The sequence below is a fragment of the Camelus dromedarius genome, chromosome 1, assembly GCF_036321535.1.
Source record: "Camelus dromedarius isolate mCamDro1 chromosome 1, mCamDro1.pat, whole genome shotgun sequence".
Taxonomy (NCBI): Eukaryota; Metazoa; Chordata; class Mammalia; order Artiodactyla; family Camelidae; genus Camelus; species Camelus dromedarius.
In genome coordinates, this window is record NC_087436.1 from 4,238,063 (window position 1) to 4,262,418 (window position 24,356).

At 49.4% G+C, this 24,356-nt stretch overlaps 1 protein-coding gene and 1 pseudogene across 1 annotated transcript; both read right to left on the reverse strand.

The window, feature by feature from the left end:
• Positions 1-5,759: 5,759 nt before the first annotated feature.
• Positions 5,760-6,544, reverse strand: LOC105095643 (ral GTPase-activating protein subunit beta-like; annotated as a pseudogene).
• Positions 6,545-14,259: 7,715 nt separating this feature from the next.
• LOC135318404 (putative serine protease 47) lies at positions 14,260-23,580 on the reverse strand. The gene is made up of 4 exons (XM_064493536.1): positions 23,336-23,580; positions 21,625-21,902; positions 19,199-19,365; positions 14,260-14,577 (listed from the first exon to the last, which is right to left on the reverse strand). The coding sequence occupies exons 1-4, from the start codon at positions 23,578-23,580 to the stop codon at positions 14,260-14,262; spliced, it is 1,008 nt and encodes a 335-aa protein (XP_064349606.1).
• Positions 23,581-24,356: the final 776 nt, after the last annotated feature.

Genomic DNA, 24,356 nt, shown 5'->3' on the forward strand with positions numbered 1-24,356 from the left:
CCTGGATCTTAATCACAGACTCCCCAATTTCTACAGCCCATTTTCTACAAGTCGTGCCTGAAATGCTTTACCACCCTTCCCCACCTTTCACCCAGCTAGCCCCACGTCATTCTCCAGGTCCCAGCTTAAACAGTACTTCCTCCAGGAATCCCTCCCAGACTACTCTTCAATCCTTTGTTCTACCTTTGATGGGTATAAAAGGGAGCACTCTGCACCTCGTCATATTGAGTAAATGGGATTACTTTCCTGTTAGGCTCTAAACACCAAAGTGTAAAAACTACTTCAATCCTACTGCTTAGCACATACGTCAGGTACGCGCTCAATAACGTTACGAAGCGAATGAAGCTCAAGAAACTGGTGGGGAACATAGGAGGAGTGAGAAGGATAAACACTGATGAACACCGTTCTGATAAAAATGAAGCTGCGTTGACCCTACCTCCCTCACCCCTTCCAAGTTTCTGGTTCCTCCCTCTTCCATCTCCACAACAGGCCCAAGTTGGTCATGACAATCATCATTTTATACTTTGGTGCCAACACATTCAGGAACCCAGGCTGGTGGAAGCACATTTCAAGGTAACTTGCTGTAATAGAGGAAAGTCTACAGTAGTTCAGGAAAAAAAGAATTACATGTTTTGAGGTCTAGACAAATCTCAGTTCTGCTATACATTTACTGGCTGTGAACCTTAGACAAGGCACCTGAGACCTGGTTTCCTTATCTGTAAGGTTAAAAACAAACAAACAAACCTCAAAGATGAGGATGAAAATGACCCTGAAACCATAGCATCTAAGGCAAGCCTGCAACTGTTAGTCAGCTGGTCTGCACCCCACCCCCAGCTCCTACCAGCCACGGCCGGCTTCAGAGCCCAGAGCCTGCCCTAAGACTGCCCATCTGAGGGACCCTGGAGAACATCTATCCTGCTGGCTTTCCAATGTATGGGAGCCCCAAGAAGTGAAAGAGAAAAGAAAACAAAAAGGAAGACAAAGCATCTCAGGGTTAGGAGGTGGGTGGGCAGAGCGGGCTGGACACGGGGTGGGGTAGCTCGAGATGTTTCTTGGGGAATCGGTTGTTTTCTACTTAGTAGGTACATTACTGCGAGCAAAGTAAGAAATAAACTATATATAGTTCCCGGAAAATTCAACTTGGCCACTTTTCATAAAAATCTTTTTATTAATGCTTGAGAATTGAGAACATACAAATTAAATTCAGCAGAATGGCATATCAATTACAGCCAATTACAGCCAACCACCAGGAGTACATTACTAGGGATGTTACTAACATCAAAATGAATTTTGTTTGCATTTTACTTGTGCTCAAAACTGTTCAGAGACTCTGGATTTTCTGTTGCTCATGTAAGATGGTCTCCTCAAATCTTTGAGCTCCAAAAACCAAACAAGAGGCTTCTTTATTAAAAAGTTACATTAACTGTTAAGCCAGCACAACTAGGAATCTGGTCTGGAGCGTCTGTAAAGGATTTATACTACTGCTGGTCCTGCCTTCCAAACAGGTGGTACCAAAACCCAGCAAAGTTCCAGGGAGGGGTGGGGAGAGTGCTAGAGCCGAGAGTAATAAGGACAAGGTCATGGAGGAGATGAAACTCAGAAGGAGGCAGGACCAGCCCAGGGCCCAGACTTTCTTGAGAATGGGCTGGAGGGAAACACCACTGGCATCTTAACAGGATGCTCCTCGGGTGCAGGGACTGACTGTGTGGCATGCGCACTGCATGCGGGTCATTTGGCACGTCCACCTCCACCACATACACACCGAAGGCCAATAACACCTCCAATCAATGTAACAGCAAAAAGCAAAACAAAACCCACATACATTTTAAAATGCCCCTGGAGATAGGGAAAAAAATCACACCCACTGTGTGCCCTTAAATAAACAGAAAGAAGAGAGAACAAGCACGGTAGGTAGGAAGTCAAAGAGAGATGAGGGAAACACAAAATTTGATGAGGAACCAGCAGAAAAAAGGCATCCTTCAATGACCTTCACCTACCAGGTCAAGTCCCAGCTGCTTAGAAAACAAAGTCCTTCAGAACTCAGCCCGGCCCATCCCAGCTGCCTCCCCTCCAGCCCTCTCCCCAAGGTGCCCACCCACACCCTCCCTTCCCAGACAACTCTTGGTTTCCCTGACCGGATGTGCCGCGCTCAGACCTCCGTGCCTTGTCATGTGCATTCTCCTCTACCTGGAGTGCACTTCTTAAGGCAAACTCCCAGTCATACATCCACACCCAGCGCCAAGGTTTGCGAAGCCAGACACAGGCAGCCCCACACCAGCCCAGCCTTTTGTCCCCAAAGCACTCCCCACGGGCCTTCTGTGCTCCCACCCAACTGCACCCCACTGTCTGTAGCAGGAGCTACTGAAGGGCAGGCGCCCCTTGAGTCCTCGCAGGGAACTGGCGCTCAATGAATTCTAAGTGAATGACCCTGCATGAAAGGTTCTTGTAAAAGGCTAACAAAGCAAATCACACAGAAAGCAGACAATAGATATTTTCTACTATTGAAAGCATGTATTTTCTAAACTCTGATCTTTGGTTGAGTATCACTCAGGAACCAGACAGAGATGCTCTACCACTTCCTAGCTTGGTATCTGTGGGCAAATGAAGTAACCTCGCTGTGTCTCAAATTTCCACTTAGTGAAAGGAAACATCCCTGCAGTGTGGGTAAGAGGACTAATTGACATGCTTAAAAAAAAAAAAAAAAGAGGAAGTGTGCACTAAATGGCAGTTCTGACTAGCCTGCCGCAATCACAGACACCTTAACAGGACTGGATACTCTACCAGGAATGTGAGTACAACGAAATTTTGGTTAAAACTATGTTTTTAGGAGAGCTGAAAGTCAACAAATCCAACAGCTTGTCCTCCAGCTGCGCTGTGCTCTCTACAGTTCTCAGTACAGATCCCTAGTGACCACTATGTCCCCCGGCTCCGCTGACAATGTGGACTCCCGGGTCTCTGGTCTCTGACCACACCTCCTCCTCTAGCTTGCCCATCATGGACACCTGAAGTCAGGCATTCCTTCGGCTCAGCTCACACATTTTTTCTCATCTTGTGCCCTCTCAAGGCTTCAATTAAGATCTCTATGGAGATGACCCCACGACTTCTCAGTCACAGTCAGAAAACATTTCAAGCTGAATTTATCCAACATACTTACCTTAATTAGGTCATGAAGCATACAGCTTCAGCTTCTCTCATACCATTTTTTTTTCCTTTTCTCCTGAGTCTTATACATCACACCAGTCCTCAGCTTCCTCTTCTTTGCCCACCTCTTAAAACTACTTGCTTGTCACGGTTCCTTCTTTGCTCTTTCTGTTCTGTCTCCCTGGTTCTTAAACTCTCTGGGATAATGAATGCTTTGAAAATCTACTAAATGCTATGGATTATTTACTAAAAAGATAAACACACAGAATATATGCATGCAATTTCACCTAACCAATGACCTCAAATAAGAATCTGTGTTCATCCACACGAGACTACCACTTACACAAATTTTCATCTAGATGCTATATCCCTTTCATTTTCAGGATGCTTCTAGATATAGCCTAAAGGGCCTCATAAACTAGCATCATAAACTTAACGAGTCCAAACCAGAATGCAGTATTTCTCCTTAACAAACCTCCTCTGCCTACAGTATTCCTTCCACCATGCCCCCAAGCTAGAAGCCTTGGAATTAACAACCTTCCTCATACCACACAACCACGTCCTGTCTCAGGATCTCTCCCAAATCCAAATCCCACCTCTTCAGCCTCTTACCCTGTAAGACCTCATCATCCTTTGCTTCATCCCATACCTTCCATGATGAAAAGTCCACCACTCCTCTGATAGCCCCTTACTGACTCTAACATCTCCATTTCCCATGCCACTACATCACTTCACCTCTAGAAGGTCACACAGTCTGATTCTTCACCTCAGTTTTCTCATTTCCACCAGTGTTTATCTAGATTCTCCAAATATCTCAAAACTGATCGTGTGCCTGCCTCTTTTCAAATACTCTGATGCTTCTCCATTGCACAAATATAAAATTGAACTCTGTTCTGCCTACAGAGTCCTCCACAATTTGCCACCTAATTCCTTTTCCAGGATTGGATTCCACAGCTTAGACTGTCACTTGCACCTGTCTTCATATCAAAACCACACCCACTGGTAAAGGGCTCAATTCAAACTCCACTCTTTATATCCTCTATGGAACGATTAGGAAAGGACTTTGCACAGAAAAGGCAAATTCCTAATGAAAAGGTTCAGAAAATGAAAAAAAAAATCTTCCTTAAAATCGTTAAGTCTTTCGAGAAACATTAAGCTTTAAAAAATATCAGCTCCAGAAGTCTCCATCAGCACAAAATACCACAGGTAGCTGGTTCTAGTAAAAAAAAAAAAAAAAAAAAAAAAAAAAAAAAAACACCCTCCCCGCATTCCATGAACTTTTCTGAGGGATCTGAAGCCAGACAAGGGAGCCTGCATGCGGTTCTGCAAGAACTCCATCAAGGCTGCATACATACTAAGCACTAAAGCAGTAACTGGAAAAGTCCACAGTCACGGTGCTAAAGCGTCTGAGTGCCCTTATGCTAGTACTGGAGCTCACGCGGGGCACAAGGGGAAAAAAGTCAAATTAGGCCCAACTCCAAATGACCCCTTAAGAAATCATGACAGGAATACCAACTCAACCTTCCTGAAACGGGAACAGTACCAAAGTCCACTTTAAAACTTCAAGATTGAAACATTTCACACCAACACTGGTGCCGCTCATGCTTAGAAAGGCTGCGCAGGAGAGCAGCCCTGGCAGCACAGAAGGGGCTGAAGCAAAGCCGGCAGCGGAAAACGCAGGCGACGGGGGCAAACGAGATGATGATTTCGGGGCTGTGCACACACGCCGCTGCCGACCGCTTTCCAGACCACGGCCCCGCCGCGAGTATCTGAAGGACTTCGCAACTTCAGAGTCCGACGTCAAGGGAAGGCCGCGAGGGGAGCGCCCGGGGATTGGGGCCCTGTTACCGTTCTGGGGGTCCCTGAGTGTCCGGGTCCCGGCCTCCACCTCCCCGACTTCCCAATCCCCCACTCCCCGCGCCCAGCGACGGCCGGCCCGGGAAGTGCCGCGAGCATCGCCCCAGCGCGAGCCGCCCGGCCCCGCCCGAGACCCCCAGTGCGCGGACGGCGGGGCAGCCCTGCTGGGGTCGGGGCCGGGCTCGGGGTTGGGGTCGCGGGTCCGGGGGCCGACGCCGCAGCTGCGCCCGCCGAGGCCGGACGGGGGGCCGCGAGGGCGGGCGCTGGCGGCACGCGGGGCGCGGACACTCACCACACCACGCCGGGGGAGCCCTCGCCGGTGTAGCAGCTTGCTGGAGCGCCGCCCACGTCGAACACATGCCCGCGGACCATCTCGGGGCCGCGCCGCTGCCGCCGCCGCGTTGAACAAGAAGCTCCGCGGCCGCCGCTCGGCCAGCCCCGCGCCTCCCGAAGGGACTGCGCTGCCGCCGCTGCTGCCGCTGCAGCTGGCTCGGGGGAGAAGGGCCGGCGCCGCCCGGGAGAACCGCAGAACCGCAGAACCGCAGAACCGCCAGCTGCTCCGACAGCCTGCCGCCTGACTGCCTGACAAGCTGACCTTCGGGGGGGCAGAGGGAGGGGCGGGGCGGGGCGGAGGAGGGCGCCGGGGCGGGGCCTGGAAGCGTGCGCGCGGATTGGCTCTCGTGGCCCCGGGGGCGGGTCTGGTGTCCCCATAGATTTGTAGCATTTTTGCCTATCAGAATCTGTTTTTGGAGGGGGGGCTAGTGATTTGTTTTATTTTTACAGTGATCACCTATCAAATTGTTTTACTTTGATCTTATAGCCCCAAACTAGAGTACAGTAGTCCTAGACAGACAGTGGTCTAAGAACTACAGTTCTTGAGTCCAACCTCCTGAAAAAGTGAAGTATAAAACTCTGGCTCCAAATGCTTGTTCCGGTACTTGTTGACAATGTCGGTGATTTTCTGTTTTCGGCAGACAAGTGGTGGACTGTAGGAGTCACTCTCCAGTCTCTTTCTTCTACAAATGTTAATTACAGTCTGCATCACCAGAAAACCGAGTGCTCGCCTACTGACAATCATGCCATCCACAAGAGGGATGCCATGCTAAATTTTCCAGTGGCTCCTTGAATTTTTATCCAGAATAATCCAGTGTTTAAAGGGTGGATGAAGATGACAGGAACTTCTTTTTCAACAGTAGTAGATCCAGAGAAGTGCTACCATTTGCAGTAGTTTCCACGCCAGTACTGATTTCTGTCATCAGGTCTGAGAGGGGAAAGTTTTCTGTATCATCATAGCTTTCCACCCAGACTACAGAAACTCTTGTCTCACGTCCAAGGGGAGGCACAGGGCGACCCTGAGGCAGCCTCTTCATTCTGGAACTGAGACTGAGCCTCTGTGAGGAATTATGATTTGGGAAAAGCTCAAGTGTTAGGGATGGCTGTTTCAGAATTCCTGGCATAAGATCCATATTTGAATCACTGTCTTAGTCTGAGATGTTACTTTCCAATGAATCAGTTAATGACTCCACTGGAGAAGGAACCACAAAAGCTATTTTTGTAAGGGCATCACCATAATACAGCACCTTCTTCTGTCCATTGAAAAAGCTATCCCCAACGTCTTCAGAGGAGATCACTTCATCTTGTTCAGATCCTTCACCATCGTCACAACTGTTAATAGACCAACTGGTAGAAACATGACCAGTCCAACCAGGGTGTCTGCCCGCATCTACTGACCAGCCAAGGGAAAGCAAAAATTCTAGGAAATGTGGCAGAACATTTCTGGAAGACTCCATATTCTTTAAAATTTCCTGGTTTGTTTTCTGACCTGGCTTCATATAGAAAATAAAAACTGTGTCAAAGGGATGACATGGAAAGAGATCCAGATATCCAATGTCATCAAAAAAATTCAGGTATCGTAGAATCAAGTGCAATAAGGTGAGGAGGTAGACGACTATTTGCAGGTTCCTTCAAAGCTTCCAAGGACAAAAATCCAAAATGTGAAAGGAAAAGACGTGCTGTTTGGAATTCCTGGGCAGGATGTGGGGGCTTACAGTCTGTAACTGGATCAGGAAAACTTCTCTTCTGCAATTCCTCCTCACTTTGTTGTTCAAGGTGTGTTTCATAAGCAATTTGCTGGGCCATGCCATTCCTTAATTTTTTGTAGTCTTTTTTCCTATTAGGATTAATTCTGCTGAGAACATTTGTATATAAGTTTTTTTAAAGCCAAAATTGTTCATTGTAATTCTACTTGAACTTCATAGAAGAAAAAAACTAAAACAAAACTGGAGGAATTACCACATTTCAAATAAATATACCTTTGTCATGGGAAATATTTTTGCATAAAAGATCTCTATAAGGTACAAGAAGAGTTAGTGATAAATAAATAAACAAACAAACAGATAAATAAGTAAATAAATGAAATTATGAAATGCATTAAGAGGTTGTGAAATAAATTAAAGACATTATGTGTTTTCTAAACTCTGTGTTTCCAATTTAGTCATTATCTATTGAGTCTGTTTTGAAAATTTACAGATTCTCTTCTACCACTGTTCTTCCCAACTCATATTTTGAATTGTTACATATATTTTAAAAACATTGTTCATGTTTACAATATTTCAAGTCTAGTTGGTGACTATAATTCCTATGGTTTCTAAAAATTTGTTTCAAGTTTAGAACACATTCACAATTTAAAGGTAAAATAACAAAACGCTGTGCATTGAGAAGTTTCACTTCCACCCTTACGACACCTTAGTTCCCCTACCATCATTAGATAACTAATTCGTTTCTTATATGATATTTCCAATGTTTCAGATACAAGCAAAAATGAAAATATACTTTATTTCCCACTGTTCTCACAATTATGTATTATATCATAAGGTTCTGCTGTGAACATTTGTATACAAGTTTTTGTGCGGAAATATGTTTTCATTTCTCATAGCTATATACCTGAGATTGTCATGGCTGGGTTTTTATTCTTGAAGTAGTGAGAGGGCAAGGTTTACTTATTCAAGATTGCCTCCCTGCAGGAGGAAGGCTGGCCTTCCTCAAGACTTCATGGGCACGGACCATGGGCCGAGGCTCACAGCTGTCAAGGCTGGTAAGTGCTGCCCATTGACTCAGCCATGGGTCGGCTGAGCATTACAGCGGCGACCACAGCTTGTGCCAGCCCTGACCAGCAGGAGAGAGGCTGGTGCTTCCCTCATCTGGAGTGCTCATCCCGTGGAGAAGCTGGACCTGGGGCCTGCGTGTCACAGTGCTGGTTCCAGCCCCTGCCCACACTGGGCCTGGGCTTCTCTGATCATACTGTATAAAGCGTCTGCCTGCTTCTCCAATTCTCAGGGCGGTGGTTTGCCCTGTGACCTCAGTCCTCTGATGGGTCTAGGAAGAGTTGTTTCTTTTCGGTCTGTTCATCTTTTCTTGTTTTGAGGATGGGAGGGATGACTTCCAAGCTCCTCGCACCCTAGACTAGAAACTGGAAGCTTATGATTTTTGTTAGTTTCTTCTCCCCTCCGTAGCTTGTCTGTGTTTGACTTTGGCAATGAGCACCAGCAGCTCATGCCAGGGCACCATTTGGGAGGGCAGCGAGTCCCTGAAGACAGACCTTTCAAGTCTCTCTACCCACCAGTGACTTCAGTGACAGTCCAGGCCCCACTCCCAGGCTCACTGGCTCCTTCTGTCCCCTGCTTAGTCCTTTCCCTCCACCCCTACCTTAGTCTCTCTGTTCAGTAGTGGGCATCTGGGGTTTGCTCTTGGGACAGGTTAGAGTAAGCCTTCCCCAGGTGAAGAGGGGAAGTCAGACAGGGTAACAGGCATCTGGGTACAACATGCAGGAGTGAGAAGGACAAAGACGTTCAAGTTCTCTCAAGAGAGATCAAGTTTTGAATTCCTGTTCCACTGCTTCCTACCTATGTCACCTCTGAAAAGCTACTTAAAACCTACTAGGCTTCAGTTTATCTTAAAAAAAAAAACAAAAACAAAAAAAAGACTAAACCAGGATAATAATACTAAGCACTAAGTTGGTTCCAGGCAATGGGGAAACTGACTGGGCTGGAGCTGAAGTTTGGTCAGTGTGTTTTGCAGATAAGATATATATTGGGATCCCTTGGTTAGAGGCTAGAGCATACAGGATGGGCAGAGAATCACCTAACTTCAGGAATAGGGTATATGAAGGCCAGGCCCCCAGTGCACAGCCAGCCCAGGTCTGCTGTGGTTGGGTGCAGAATAGGAGTTTAGGGCCAGTGGAATAGCTACTACTGCGGCTGAACTGCCTGAGCTCCCCCGATCCAGTGGAGAGCGTGGGTGAACAAATGTCATCTCAGTAATTCACTGACATCCAGGGCCTGAACAACCCAGCCTGAGACCCCTATAACTGAGTTTACCACCAAGGGAGAGAATGTTTGTCTTCCCCCTTCCAGAGACACTGAGCTCTTAAGGACAGATGCTGGTGGTGGGCACATAGCTAGTCATAGTGGTACCTCAGTGGTAGAGCTCCAACTAGTCAGATGGCCAGAGATAGGACTGCTGGCAATGCCTAGATGGGTGTGGACACTGGGAAACCACTTTCTTGAGGCCTCCCAAGATTATCTTGGGAAGGGGGTTCCTGTGCACATTCCTGCTCAAGCCGGTGAGATCCCGGTGTCAATGTGCATGTGCGTCCATTTGTGCCCACCTGCCAGTGAGGGTCCAGGACACCTGGGCAATGCCAGGACTGGAAGGAATCTGCACTGAATTGTTTGAATGTCATCTGGTCCATACTGGATATGTGCTAAATGGGGACTTTGCCACATTATCATGGTTTCTAAGGGCTGGAATGAGTGCACTGAGGCCTCCTGGGATCTTCTTTTATTGTTTGTGTATATGTATATACATACATACATACACACACACACATATTATTGAAGGATAGTCAGTTCACAATGTTGTGTCAATTTCTGGTGCACAGCACAATGCTTCAGTCATATATGAACATACATATATTTGTTTTCATATTCTTTTTCATCATAAGTTACTGCAATGTATCAGATATAGTTCCCTGCCAGATACAGCATGAAATTGTTGTTTATCTATTCTATATGTATCAGTTAGTATCTGCAAATCTCTAGTTCCCAATTAATCCCTTCCCACCCCACCTCCCCCATGATAACCACGTTTGTTCTCTATGTCTGAGAGTCTGTTTCTGTTTTGCAAATAACTTCATTTGTCTTTTTTTTTTTTTTTAAGATTCCACATATAAGTGATATCATATGGTATTTTTCTCTTTCTGGCTTATTTCTCTTATAATGACATTCTCCAGGTCCATCCCTCTTGCTGCAAATGGCATTATTTTATCACTTTTTATGGCTGAGTAGTATTCCATTGTATAAACATACCACCTCTTCTTTATCCAGTCATCTGTCAATGGACACTTTGGTTGTTTCCATGTCATGACTATTGTAAATAGTGCTGCTATGAACATTGAGGTGAATGTATCTTTTAGAATTAAGGTTCCCTCTGGATATATGCCCCAATGATTTCTGGATCATAAGGAAAGTCTATTTTTAGTCTTTTGAGGAATCTCCATACTGTTTTCTATAACAGCTACACCAAATGACATTCCACCAACAGCATAGGAGGGTTCCCTTTTCTCCGCAGCCTCTCCAGGACTTATCCTATGTGTACTCCTGAATAACAGCCCTTCTGACTAGTGTGAGGTGATATCTCATTGTAGTTTTGATTTGCTTTTCTCTAATAATTAATGATGTTGAGCATTTTTTTCATGTGCCTATTGGCTATTTGTATATGTTCATTGGAGACTTGCTTGTTTAGGTCTTCTGCCCATTTTTGTATTGGGTTGTTTGTTTTTTTCTTACTAAGTTATATGAGCTGTTTATATATTCTGGAGATTAGGCCCTTGTCAGTCTCATGTTTTGCAAATATTTTCTCCCATTCTGCAGGTTGTCTTTTTGTTTTGCTTATGGTTTCCTTTGCCTTGTGAAAGCTTATAAGTTTAATCAGGTCCCATTTGTTTATTTTTGCTTTGTTTTTCTATTGCCTGGGTAGACTGCCCAAGGAGAACATTGCTGAGATTTGTGTCAGAGAATGTTTTGCCTATGTTTTCTTCTAAGAGGTTCATAGTGTCCTGTCTTATGTTTAAGTCTTTAAGCTATTTTGAGTTTATATTTGTGTATGGCATGGGGGAGTGTTCTAACTTCATTGATGTGCATACAGCTGTCCAGTTTTCCCAACACCATTTGCTGAAGAGACTGTCTTTACGCCACTGTATGTATTTGACTCATTTGTCAAAGATTAATTGACCAAAAATTTGTGGATTTATTTCTGGGCTCTCTCTTCTGTTCCACTGATCCATATGTCTAGTTTTGTACCAATACCATGCTGTTTTGATGACTGTAGCTCTATAGTATTGTCTGAAGTCTGGGAGTTATTCCTACAGCTTCGTTCTTTTTCTTCAGTATTGCTTTGGCAATTCTGGGTCTTTTGTGATTCCATTTAAATTTTAGGATAAATTATTCTAGTTCTGTGAAAAGTGTCCTGGGTAATTTAATATGAATGGCATTAAAACTGTAGATTGCTTTGTGTAGTATGGCCATCTTAACAATATTAATCCTTCCAATCTAAGAACATGGGATACTGTTCCATTTCTTTAAGTCATATTTAATTTCCTTAGTCAGTGTTTTGTACTTCTCCACATATGTCTTTCACTTCCTTGGTCAGATTTATTGCTAAATTTTTTTTTGAATGCAATTTTAAAAGGGATTGTTTCTTTACTTTCCTTTTCTGATATTTCATTGTTAGTGTAAAGAAACATCACTGATTTCTGTATGTTACGCTTGTATCCTGCTACTTTGCTGAATTCTTTCATCAGCTCTAGTAGTTTTTGTGTGGAGCCTTGAGGGTTTTCTCTATATAGTATCATGTCATCTGCATATAATGACAATTTTACCCATCTCTTCCAATTTGGATCCCTTTCATCCTTTCATTGCTTTCTTTCTCTCTCTCTCTTTTATTTATTTATTTATTTATTTATTTATTTATTTATTTATTTATTTGTCTAATTGCTGTGGCCAGGACTTGCAATACTATATTGAATAGAAGTGGTGAGAGTGGGCATCCTTGTCTTCTTCCAGATGTTAGCAGGAAGGCGTTCAGCTTTTCACCATGGAGTGTTATGCTGGCAGTAGGTTTGTCATGAATAGCTTTCATTATGTTGAGATATGTTCCCTCTATACCCACTTTGGTTAGTTTTTTAATCATAAGTGGGTGTTCAATTTTATCAAATGGCTTTTCTGCACCTATTGAGATGCTCATGTGATTTTTGTCCTTTCTCTGTGGTGTTCACATTGATTCATTCGTGTATTTTGAACTATCCTTGTGTCCCGGGGATGCACCCAACTTGATCATGGTGTATGACCTTCTTTGTGTGTTGTTGGATTCTGTTTGCTAATTTTTCATTGAGGATTTCTGCATCTATGTACATCAACGATATTGGCCTATAGCTTTCTTTTTAGGTAGTGTCTTGGTCTGGCTTTGGTATCAGGGTGATGGTGGCTTCACAGAATGAGCTTGGAAGCATTCCCTCCTTTTCAACCTTTTGGAAGAGTTTGGGAAGGATTGGTATGAGCTCTTCTTGGTATGTTTGTTAAAATTCCCCAGTGAAGCCATCTGGTCCTGGACTTTTGTTTGCAGGGAGGTGTTTTATTGTTGATTCTATTTCACTTCTAGTGATCAGTCTGTTCAAATGATCTATATGTCCTTGGTTCAGTTTTGGTGGACAGTTTGTTTCTAGAAACTTGTCCATTTCTTCTAAGTTGTCCAGTTTTTTTTAATTGCCATACAGGTGTTCATCTGGGATCCTTCTGGCTGCACAAGGACTGTGTGTCAGGCAGATGGGCAGGGAGAATGAGAACATTGCTTCAAGGCTTATTGCCAGGTTGCTAAGTTCTGAGTCAGCTAAGTAGAAAAGGAGAAATGAGGCTCCAACTCCTGGAGGTGTGTGAACAACTTGGGGGAGGATGACTTGGGTCCTTGGACAGAAGGGAGAAGGGTCAGGTGGGGCTGGGAGCTAGGAAGGTGGGCAGTGAGTTGGGCCCCTTCAGACAGGGGAGAGCAGGGCCATGAGGGCAGGTGAGGAAGGTGCTAGGAGTCAACTCTAGGAGCAGAGGTCTGAGGACTGCCAGCCTGAACCCCAGCTCACAGCCTGGCCTTGGGCCTCCGCTGTCTGTTCCCACGCCATCTCCCAGACCCCTTCCATTCAAGAGCCCTCTACGCTGCAGGGTGGAGCCCTCTTCCTCACGGGCCGGGTCACGCACTCCAGTCCAGCTCAGTGGTCCTGCACCCTGGGAATCTCCCTCTACCTCCACAGGGAGTTGTTCTTACCTTTGCTAAACACCAGGGGTAATGTTTCTTTACTGTGAGAAAGCTGTTACTCCCCTGCACTGTAGTCACCTGGCAAAATGTCCAACTTCCTGTTATGGGCTGAACTGTGTCCCCCTAAATTCATATTCTGAAGTCCTAACCCCCAGTACTTCAGAATGTGACTTTATTTGGAGTAGAGCTTTTAAAGAGATAACTGAGTTAAAATGAGGTCGCTTGGGTGGGCCCTAATCCATTATGACTGGTGTCCTTATAAAAGGGGGTAATTTGGACACAGATATGCACAGAGGGAAAATGATGTGAGGACACGGGGGAAGATGACTGTCTATAAGCCAAGGAGTGAGGCCTCAGGGGGAATCATCCCTGCCTGCACCTTAATCTCAGACTTCTGGGCCCCATCCGGAACTATGAGATGATAAATTCCTGTTGTTTAAGCCACATTGCCCGTGGTATTTGTTATAGTGGCTGGAGCTGACTGATACACTTCCTCTGAAGGCCTGTGCATTCCCATGGTAGGAGTGGAGTCTGCAAATGAACACATCATTCTCCTTCCCCAGCTGAACTCCTTCAGCATCCTCACCCCTGTCTTCCTCCTGGGACAGTCTCTCTGCCAAGTCCTGCTTCTTTGTCCAGGGAGCCAGGCAACAGACCTCAAGGGAAGGGGTGAGTGCTGAGGATCGGGGGGCAGCAGGGCCAAAAGACAGGAGCAGGATAAGTCTTTCATTTGTTTTTATTTGATTTTTCAGGCTTGGTTTGGGGAGTGGCAGCTGTTGGACTGGAAAGCCAAGAAGGATCCACTGAAAGCTGATGGGGCTGGGGGAGGGGAGGGGTGGAAAATTCCAGCAAGGAGACTGGGGTCTGAGACAGAAGGAAGGAGCAGAGGGGCTTAGCGTGTCACCACAGGGCCTGCCGCGGGGCCTGGAGCAGGAACAGCAGCAGGGGCCAGGGTTGTGGGGGCACAAAGCCTGTGCCAGGCCCCAGTGAGCCAGCAGCTTGCAGAGGCTGGTGTGGAAACTGGGTCTGAGGAGGAGCAGACATGGTATCAGGGAGCGGTGTGAGCCTCTGGATCTCGTCGATCCAGTCAATGAAGTAGGAGACATTGGTGAAGACGCTGGGGTAGATGGGATGTCGGCAGTCCAAGCCCCAGCTGGCCAGCCCCACCAGAACCCAGACGTCGGTAAGGTCACAGACAAGGGGTCCCCCGGAATCACCCTAGGAAAGAGAGGGGAGTCAGTGTGGGCGGCTGGGCCAGCGCTGAGAAGACCAGGTAGCAAGGCCGGGCTCATGAGTGTGTGGCATCCAGGCTCACTGAGGTGGACCTCTTTGAAAGTCCAAACACCAGTGTCCCCCTGCAGCCACAGTCATGCAGGCAGGCACTGGCATCACACTTCAGGAAGCTCCTGACTGACCCCCAGGATGGCTGTGGATTGAAATCTACAACACGTGGACACTTGCACCCAGGGAGGCCACTGTGGTCCAGGACAAGGCCGAGAAGGGACAGCTGCCCCAACAGGGCCCAGGAGGACTGGCCTGTGAGTGGAGCCTGGTCAGGTCAAGCCACTTCAGACCCCAGTTCTTGCAAAACCCTGTCCTGCAGCAACACATCCCCACCTGGATCCTCCCCCTTTCCATTCATTTAGGCCTTTGGCTTTCTCTCAACCTCTTGAGAGAAAAGAGAGATGCTCTTTCTGAGCAGCCTCAGAAAATGCTCGCCCCCAGGCCTGGCGGGGGCAGCCTGCATTGCTCAGGAAGTGGGAGGGGGTCCCCAGAAATCTGCTGGGAATCACTGGAGTCCCAAAATACTGTCAGGGCAGGACCATCTGGTTGAAAATCCTCTCATGTCATCACCCAAAGGGAGGGTCTCACCCTTGGGCATGGGGGGAGTGGAGCGGGGCCACAGCCATGCCTGCCGCTCTTCCGCTCACCTGTCCACACGCACGTCAAGCATCCAGTGCAGCCTCTGCCCCCGGGCATGGGGGTGAAAGGACAAGGCCCCTTCCCCATGGCACTTCTGTCACTAAGCCAGCTAGCCTGCTGTGGTCAGATGTGACGTGTAGAAATAAGCCATGGAAGGGACAGGACAGGCAGGGTGGGGGCACAAAGACTTCCTGAGCTGAGACTCTAAACAGGAAACAACCTAACTGTCTGATGCAGGAGCAGAGGGACCGGTAAGTGCAGGCAAGGAGAAGAGGGATGGGCCAGATGGCAGATGCGGGGAGCGGGCTGTGGCGCTGGGAAGGTGGATGGCTCTCGTCTGACTGCTCGCTTTGATGTTCTCAGTGAAATAAGAAGCAAGACCTCTAGCTGAGAGGGAGGGTGGGGGAAGCAGTGGCTTGAAGGAGAGAGAGGGGTACATCGCGTGGCCAGCCGAAAATAACCCTCAGAGATGCCCATCTCTAGAGCCTGTGGTTATGTCACCTTATGTGGCAAAGGGACTCTGCAGATGTGGTGGGGTTGGGCATCTTGAAGTAGGAAGCTCATCTTGGATTACCTGGGTGGGCCCAAGGTAGTCCCAAGGGTCCTCATGGGGAAGGAGGGAGGTGGGAGTCCAGAGTCACATGAGGAGATGTGATGACAGAAGCAGAGTTTGGAGTGATGTGCTTTGAGGCTGGAGGAAGGGGCCATGAACCAAGGAATGTGGGCAGCCCCTAAAAAGCCAGAAGAAAGGACACATTCTCCCCTAGAGCCTCCAGAAGGAATGTGACTGGCCAGCACCTATGCTTTAGACCTTTGACCACCAGAAACCTAAGATAACAAATTACTGTCATTTTAACCACCCACTTTGAGGTGGTTTGTCTCAGCAGCCCCAAGAAGTCATACATGGGGCTCCTTGGAGACAGGGAATGTGTTGTCATCCTCTCAGCTCCTCCCCCTGTGGTCCCTGCCTGGAGTGCCCTCGGCCTCCCCACCGTGTACCCACTCCTAGTTGCTCAAGGTCAGAAGAAGGCCTGGTCCTTGTCCACTGCAGGCCTCGAGGATTCACGCAGATGAGCCATGTGGTTGCCAATATTATGATGGGTTCTGGGCCAGTCTAGAGTAGATGAGAAGGGCTCCAATAGCCTCCTGGCCCTTAGGGAGCTCTCAGAAGGCAGAGGGAACCCCAACACTAGTATTTCCCATGAGAAGTGAGCTGTGGTTTGCAGTGCTGTAAAGACAGAGCCAACTGTGTGTGTGTGTGTGCATGCACAGACACACCTGCACGTGTGTGTTGAGTGGGGCCAGGCAGTGGAATCCACCTTGAGAGGAAGGTCTAAGACAGGCCCAGAACAGGTACAATTAAGATAGAGGTGGGCAGACCAGGCCAGGAGAATGAAAGCCAGCACTTGTCAAGCACCTACTGAGTGCCAGACACAGCTCTCAAATTGTTATAGGAACCTTATTAAGTGGAGGCTGTTAGCGACCCCATTTCATGGGTGAGGAAACTGAGCTGAGGCCACAATCCCCGTAAACAACAGATTAATGCCTGGAACCAGGTCTGTCCTGCCCCACAGTCTGAGTGCTGAGTGCCCCTGTGGCCCTTCTCTCCTCAGACCTGTTTCTGGGGGCCCTGTGCAGGGGGAGGGACACTTTAGGGGAGAGAAGAGAGCCCCCTGTTGGAGGGTGGGGGCCAGAGCAGGTGACATGGCAGAAGATGAATCTAGATGGAATCTCTCAGATGGGCTTGGGTGACTGAAAGGCTGAGAGAGGCAGGAGGGGGTCATCTGCTGGGACTCCTGGGTGTCCAGCTCAGTGGTGTCCTCAAGCTGGGGGGAGGGGGACTAGAGGTCAAGGGCACTGTGCATGTCCGGTGGGCAAGCAAAGGGCTCCAGCCCTGCACTCAATGGGCATGACCTCTGCAGGGGAGGGCAGGTGGAGAACAAGGCTGGAAGTGGGGTCCAGAGTGACAGCCAGATGGGGACTTGGGAGGATGTGGGCTGAGCCCTTTGTTTCACCTCTGGGTGCAGCTGACTCTGTGAGAAGGACGGGCCAGGCCAGACAGTCAGAAAGTCCACACCATTGATTAGGGCCTGGGAACTGGGAAACCTGGGTCCACCTCCTACCAAGGGGGCAGGTGGCCAAGCTTCCCCCCTCGGGCTCAGCAGCTCACTGGGCCGTCATGGAACCTGCCATCAGCGCGGCCCTCCCATGGGCCAGGCGCACCTCACCCCTCCTGTGCGGGTCTCCTGGGGCTCCACAGCATATCACCCCAAACTGAGTGACTCTGCAAACAACAGAAATGTGTCCCCTCACAGTTCCAGGAGCCAGAAGTCTGACATCGAGCATCTCTGTGTCTGTCTCTGTTCCTATAAGGACACAAGTCATTGGATTCAGGGCCCACGGTAAATTCAGAATGGTGTCGTCTTGAGATTCTTATCTAGTCACATCTGCAAAGCCTCTATTCCCAATTAAGGTCATATTCTGAGATTCCAAGTGGATACAAATTTAGGGGACACTATCCAACCCACTACACCATCCTTTCCACAACGCCATGAAGGAGGCCTCAGAGTCCCACACTGCAAATGAGGACACAGGCTCAGGGGGTGAAAAGACCGCCAGAGGTCACAGGGCAGGGACACGTGGCAGAGCAGTGTCTCTAACTCGAGCCCAACACTCTCCCCTCCACCCCACGGTGCCATCTGTGTGAAAGATGTGATATCTGCTTGGGAGGCTGGGCCCTGCGGGGGAGGCAGTGGGTTTGGAGTCAGGTTGTACTGCCTTATATTAGGGTACAGCTTTCCCTCTCCGGGCCTGTCTGCCCACTTACAACATGGGGCATGACAAAGAGCAGAAAGAGAGCTCCACACTCCATATACCCAACAGCAGCCTCATATCTGGAATATAGAAAAATATACAAATATACCAAGAGCCCCTCAAGGAAAAGACAGACAACCCAAGAGGAAGATGAGAGGGGAAAGAACTGGGAGGGAAGCTTTACAGAAGAAGAGATCCAATGACAATAAACATACGAAAATACATTTAATTTATCATCAGGAAAATGAAGATTAAAACCACAATGAGACATCAAAATGAGAAAAGATGGAAAGTGCCAAGTGTGGGCGAGGACAGAGTCTCACCCACGGCTGGAACGGGGGCGTGTGGTGAGCAGTTTGGGGGCATCTGGTAGCATCTGCGAGAGCTGAACACACACATACCTTTTAATCCAACAGTTCTCCTCATGGGCTTGTATGAAATAGACTATGAAACATTTGGAAGCGAAATGAAACAGAAAGCTTGGGAACTGCTAGAATACCCATCAAAAGCAGAACGGACCACAGAACTCAGTGCCTCCAGCAGAGTCCTGGGAGGCGATGAGGATGAACAAACTCACTACAGGTGGCAGCAGGGATGCAGCTCACACACAGAAAGCGAGGCCACAGACTGACAACTGGAAATAAATTCTACTTACAGAAAACCCATGATCTAAACTGAGGGGTTGCAAGTGAAGGTGGCGGTTTCCCCTGAGTGCTGGTGATGGGAAAGGGACACGAGTGGGGCCCCGGGGTGTTGGTCAAATGTTGTGTCACTATGTGAAGATTCGTCCACCCCACACCTATGAAAACACTATGAATATACTTTTTTGTAAGTATGTTACACCTCAATCAAAACTGTAAAATATGCCTCAAAAACAGACGCTGTCTGAGGTCCTGCCAGTAAGGCTCTCAGGGACAATGGGCTTAGGAAGGGGCAGCTGGGGGGACGCTTCCAAGGGCTGGAGCCCGGGAAGACACAGAGAGGGAGGAAGCAGGACATCCCGGGGGTCTCCACAAGGAGAGCAGAGGCAACACCCCCACCCCCCCCAGGAAGCTGAGGCCCTGAAAACACGCAAGGGAGGAACAGAAATGGCCTCACTCACACGGCAGATGGCCTTTCCTGTCGAGAAGTCCCCAGCACACAGCATCTCATCGTGCACAGAGTAGTTCCTGCCTTGGCCAACTCTTTGTTCATATAACATATTGCAGAACTTGTTCTCAATGAGGCCCACCTTTCCCTCCTGGAGACGGAAGGGCTCGAGCAGAGGCCCTGCGAGGACAAGGAGGACACGAGTGAAGTGCACTGCAGCTCAGCTCTGGGCCGCTCCACGCTCCCCGCTCCTCTGCCCTGCTCGCCGCTGCGCCCTGAGCCCGGGGTTGTCTCGGCACAGCTGCACTGCAGCGCTGTTCCAGTTCTACCTCTGCCTAAGAAGCCCCCTCCTGTTTGCTGAACTCCTCCAAACTCATCCTATTCCCTCCACCTCTCTCATGGCAACAGACCACACCTCTTTTATTCCGCAAATCCCACTGGCACATACCCTACACGGGTGCTCAGCAACCATCCACCAGCCTACCTGCCCTTTCACAAACCATCCTATCCATTCTCCACTTGTCTATCATTAACCTTTCCTTCCACCCACCAATCCTCCCTCCGTCTACCTAGCTCTCCTTTTGTCCTATTCACCCACTCACCCTTCCATCCATTTGCCCATCCACCCATCTTTTGACCCATCTCTCCATTCTCCCCTCCACCTACTGATGTGTCCACTCACTCCCATCTGTCTGCCCACCATCCTCTCACCTACGCACCCCCATCTTCCCTTCCCCTCACTCATCCTTCCCCTCCCCAATCGATCCTCTCATCTGCTCACTTACTTATTCATCTGTCCTTGTGTTTAGTGTCTTTTAGACACTAGTGATACAGGGAACATACTCAGTTGGGGGAGACAGGGAAGTGAAGTGAATAGTAGAATGATTTTAGATCTAGTAAGTGGTGTAAAGGCAACAGGGAGCTGTGGTGTTAGGGGTTGTCTGTTTTAGCTCATGTGATCCAGTAAAACTTCTCAGAGGAGGAGCTGAATTGTTCATGTAAAGAAATGAGACCTGCCAAGATGAGCAAGTCGTGCCCAGGAGAGCAGGCAGAGCAAGCGGGGCCGGGAGCCCAGCCACAGCGGCCGGCAGCCCGAGGCAGGTGGGGGTGCAGCACATTCACAGCAGGAAGGAGGCCGGTGGCTGGGCAGGCATGAGTGAGGGACGCAGCAGGAGATAAGCACAGAGGGATGGAGGCCGTTATGCAGAGCCCAGGTAGGGCATCTGGACTTTTTTCAAAGCATAAGTGAGAAGGCACTGAGGGTAGTGAGCAGGGGACTGGCACTACCTCTGCTCTGAAGCACACATCCAGCTGTGTGGGGACTAAAGCAGAGCACACAGGGTGGAGCTGGGAGACCGGTCTGCAGGTGCAGGCAAGAAGTGACGGGCTCCAGGACCTGGGTGCAGCAGCAGAGCACCTGCCAGGGGCCAGGCCCTGGGCACAGGCTGGGATATTAAACCAGCAAGACAGGGTCCCTGCCCTCAAGGAGAAAGCAGTCTCTGTGTGTATCTGCGGGTGTGAGTGTGGTGTGTTGTGTCCGTGTGAGTAATTCCTCTGTGTGTGTGTGAGTGTGTGTGTGGGGTGTGGGAATACTGGGGACCTGGTTGTCCTATGACAGGGAGACTAACTGACACACTAGCAGGTGCATCCTACCCAGTGAAGATAGGGTCCATCCAAAATGCCTGCAGCACCTCTGCTGAGAAACACTGTACCAAATAATTACAAATATATATGCTTCTTCCACCTAATTTTGCACCATAAGCATTTCCCCAAACCATAAACATTCATTTCTTTAATAAAGACTTTTGCTCATAAGTCTTTGCCTACACTTCTCCTTTTTCAATCCTAAAAAACACAAACTTTTTCCCGTATTATTCAGTTCACAGAATAAGCCTACAAAGTAGATAGTTGACCTGGGTGGGGAGAAGAGCACAGTGAGCTCAGAGAGGTCAAACACTCTCAAGTCATAATTATTCTAACTTGATCCTGCAGGCTCAAAGGTCAGAGGTCAGAGTTCATAAATGTGTTTTCTCTCCACTTTTCCCAAGTTCCTCCCATGGCAATGGGAAATGGGGGTGTTTGTCAGTGGCCTGGAATGGACCAGGCCCCAACCATGACTTCTGAGTTGAATCAAGTCATCTGACATCCATGGTTGATTAAAATCCTGGAGTCAAGCCTTAGAAAGACTCCAAGAACCCAATTCTTGAGTCCAAAAGTCAAAGATTCCCAGACTTGCAGAGATCTGTACTCAGGGAGCACTGAAACTTTAGGATCACACACTTTCAGAACTAGAACTAGACTAGCCCGGTCCTCTGGAAACGAGGCACAGCTAGCCAAGGTCCAGCGGCCACTTTGCCTGGGGACCCCTCTGTCCTCCTCCCCTCCCTGCCCCTCCTCCCTGCCCTCATCCACCCTCCGGGTTCTCCCGTGCCCTCTTACTTTCCTCACTGAGCATCCCCCAGCCCGTTATCCAGCAGGACGAGTTACTGGGCAGCTGCATGCCAGGAGCTGGGAGGCAGGCGGGGATGATGTAGGAGGTGAAGTTCACAGGAAAGAGCAGCTGCAACATGGCTATGTCATTCCCAAAGGGATGAAATTTATCAAAGTCTGGGTACATGATAATCCGGCTCACGGGTATCTTCTGGGTGTGCCTGGTGTGCTGGTACAGCTGGGTGTTTCCTAACAAAACCCGGTAGTTCTCCAGGACGTGAGATTTTCTGGAGGAGGAAGGAGGCGTAGTCACCATCATCTCTGAGTGTGAGCCAGCTCTCTTTCCCTGTATCCTCATCTTACTGCCCACACCCCTCTGGACCCCTCTGCCCACCATGATGCCAGGCAGCTTTTGTCTCCCCATTTCTAATGGTCAGGAGCCCTTCTTTCTTGAGGCTAATTGATACTCTACTTACAATGTCAGCATATGGCTTCTCCATCACACCCATGAATTGGAGGCGCATTGAATCCTAGTGCTGGATGGTGGGGTAGGGGGGTCATCAAATGAAGGCCTTGTGATTGTACACAGGAGGAGTTCTGGTTCAGTCCCAGCTCTAACTTGACCCTTCCCAAGGCTCCCTGCAGCCCACCTTCTGGCCCCCACACCTTTCCCGACCCCTCTTTAAGCATCTTCCTGCCCGAGGGCTGCTTATCCACTAGTTATAAGCGCTCACAAAAGACTGTTAAATGAGCAAATGAGTGCAGGGAATGGAACCTTGCCTTGTTCCCTGAGTATGGGTGGTGAAACTTCCCACCTCCCTGACCTTGAGTGGATGGCTCATCCACCCGGACACCCTCCCCCTCCCCCCCTCAGGAAGCCCCTCCCTCTCCACGCCCACTGGAGCACGGAGCTTCTCACTTGCCCCCCCACCATGTGGTCTGCTCTTCTTACCCAGGTTCGGCTTTCTCTTTGGACAAGATAGAGACACGGTGAGGTGGGGTCTTACCACCCCTGATGCCACAGAGGGGCGTGCATACAGCATGGCACAGAGTAGGTGCCGACAGGACTCTGGGTTCTCAAAGCTCCAGCTCCTGGCCCTGGGCTGTGATGCCCCTGCTCCCTGGAGACCCCTCCTCATGTGTTCAGAAGCTGGGAACTGGGCCAGGCCCAGGAGGGGCAGTGAGTTAGACTCCTCCACAGTCATGTCACTCTCCCAGGGAGCCCCACCTCCCACCTATGCAGCCTGGCAGCAGGGGTCCCCCCGCTCACACCAGTGACCACAGCTCCTCCTGGGAACTCAGTTTTGCACAAGTGAGCAGAATGGCCCAACTGATGGCCATACACACAGTTCTAGTTCCTGCCTAGAGTCTGACACCCAGGAATGTGGGGACACTGAGAAAAAGCTCTGGTCTGAGGTTGGTCCACACCACATGGCAGCCAGGACCAACACTGCCACTCTCCTGGGGCACATCTGTGTTAGGGGACAGGCACAAGGGCTGAGGGCAGAGCATGAGGATCAGACAGGTGAACAAGGAGGACAGTCCAGGTGGAGGGTACGCAGGTCAAAGGCAGGGATGACATGCGTTTGAAGGCCACAGACTGCCCCAGAGAAAAGCCCAGAGGACTGCTGTGGGATACCCATCACCCCTTTTCTCCCTCTCTCCTGCACCCCCCTCCCCAGCCAGCACCTCTGCTGGCAGCCGAGGCAGGAGGACTCACTTGAGAAAGCAGTGGGCAGCAGAAACCAGCCAGCGGGAGTTGATGAGGGTGGCTCCACAGACATGCGTGCCCTGGTACAGCAGGCTGGCTTGCCATGGCCACTGGCCTGCCACCACGTCCCGGCCACCGTAGATCTTCCCTATCACCTTGGGTTTCCCGCATACAGTGGAGACGCCCCTGCCTCCTATGACAGAGACACAGGTAGTGCCCAGGTGCCACTGCCAGGGAGGCCCCGTCCACTTCATAGATGGGAAAAACCAAGGCCAAGCGTCCAGAGGCCTAGCAAAATGACAGGGTGCCACTGAGAACTGGACAGCAGAGCACAACCCAGCAAGCCCCGTGGGGATGAGGGCTCAGTGGTCTGGTGGGTGGGTGGGGGGAACAAGGGCAGCCACAGCAGATGACAGCAGCATCTCCAGGGTGACATCCCTGAGTGAGCCTGCCAAGGTCTGGGCTGTCACAGCCATTACTCCCTCACTTAGCACTCCTCAGTGCCTGCTCTGCAGAGCCAAGAACTGCAGGCCTCAGAAGCTGCCAATGTTATTTCTTCACAATCATGGTTGCTAAGGGCTTGTGCCCCCTCCACGTCATCCCAGTATCTCAGGGAAATAGGTTCACAGGCAGAGCTCTGTGGTGTTGTGTGACCTGAGGAAAGTCACTCCCCCTCTCTGACAGGATCCTCCATTTCTAAAGAGGGAGTGGACTAATGAAGACAGCCCTGGCTTTAGGACCTACACTTGGGAGGGCAGGGGTGTGCCCAGGCCCCCTGAGAGTGGGGATGCCGGTCCAGGGCCTGTGCTCCCAGGGCCTCATGGAGGGAAGTGAGACCCCTGGGCCCCACACTAAGGGCCACTTATTCAGCAGTCCCGGAGCTTCCTTCCAGCCAGCCTCCTAGCGTCAGGGCCAGACCCTGCTACCTGCCCAGTTCACAGCCCCACAAAGCTCCTGGGTCGGTTCCCACCCAGAGACCCCACTGTGGGGGCCTCTGACCCACCTGTGTTGAGGTGATCTCTGGGCTGCC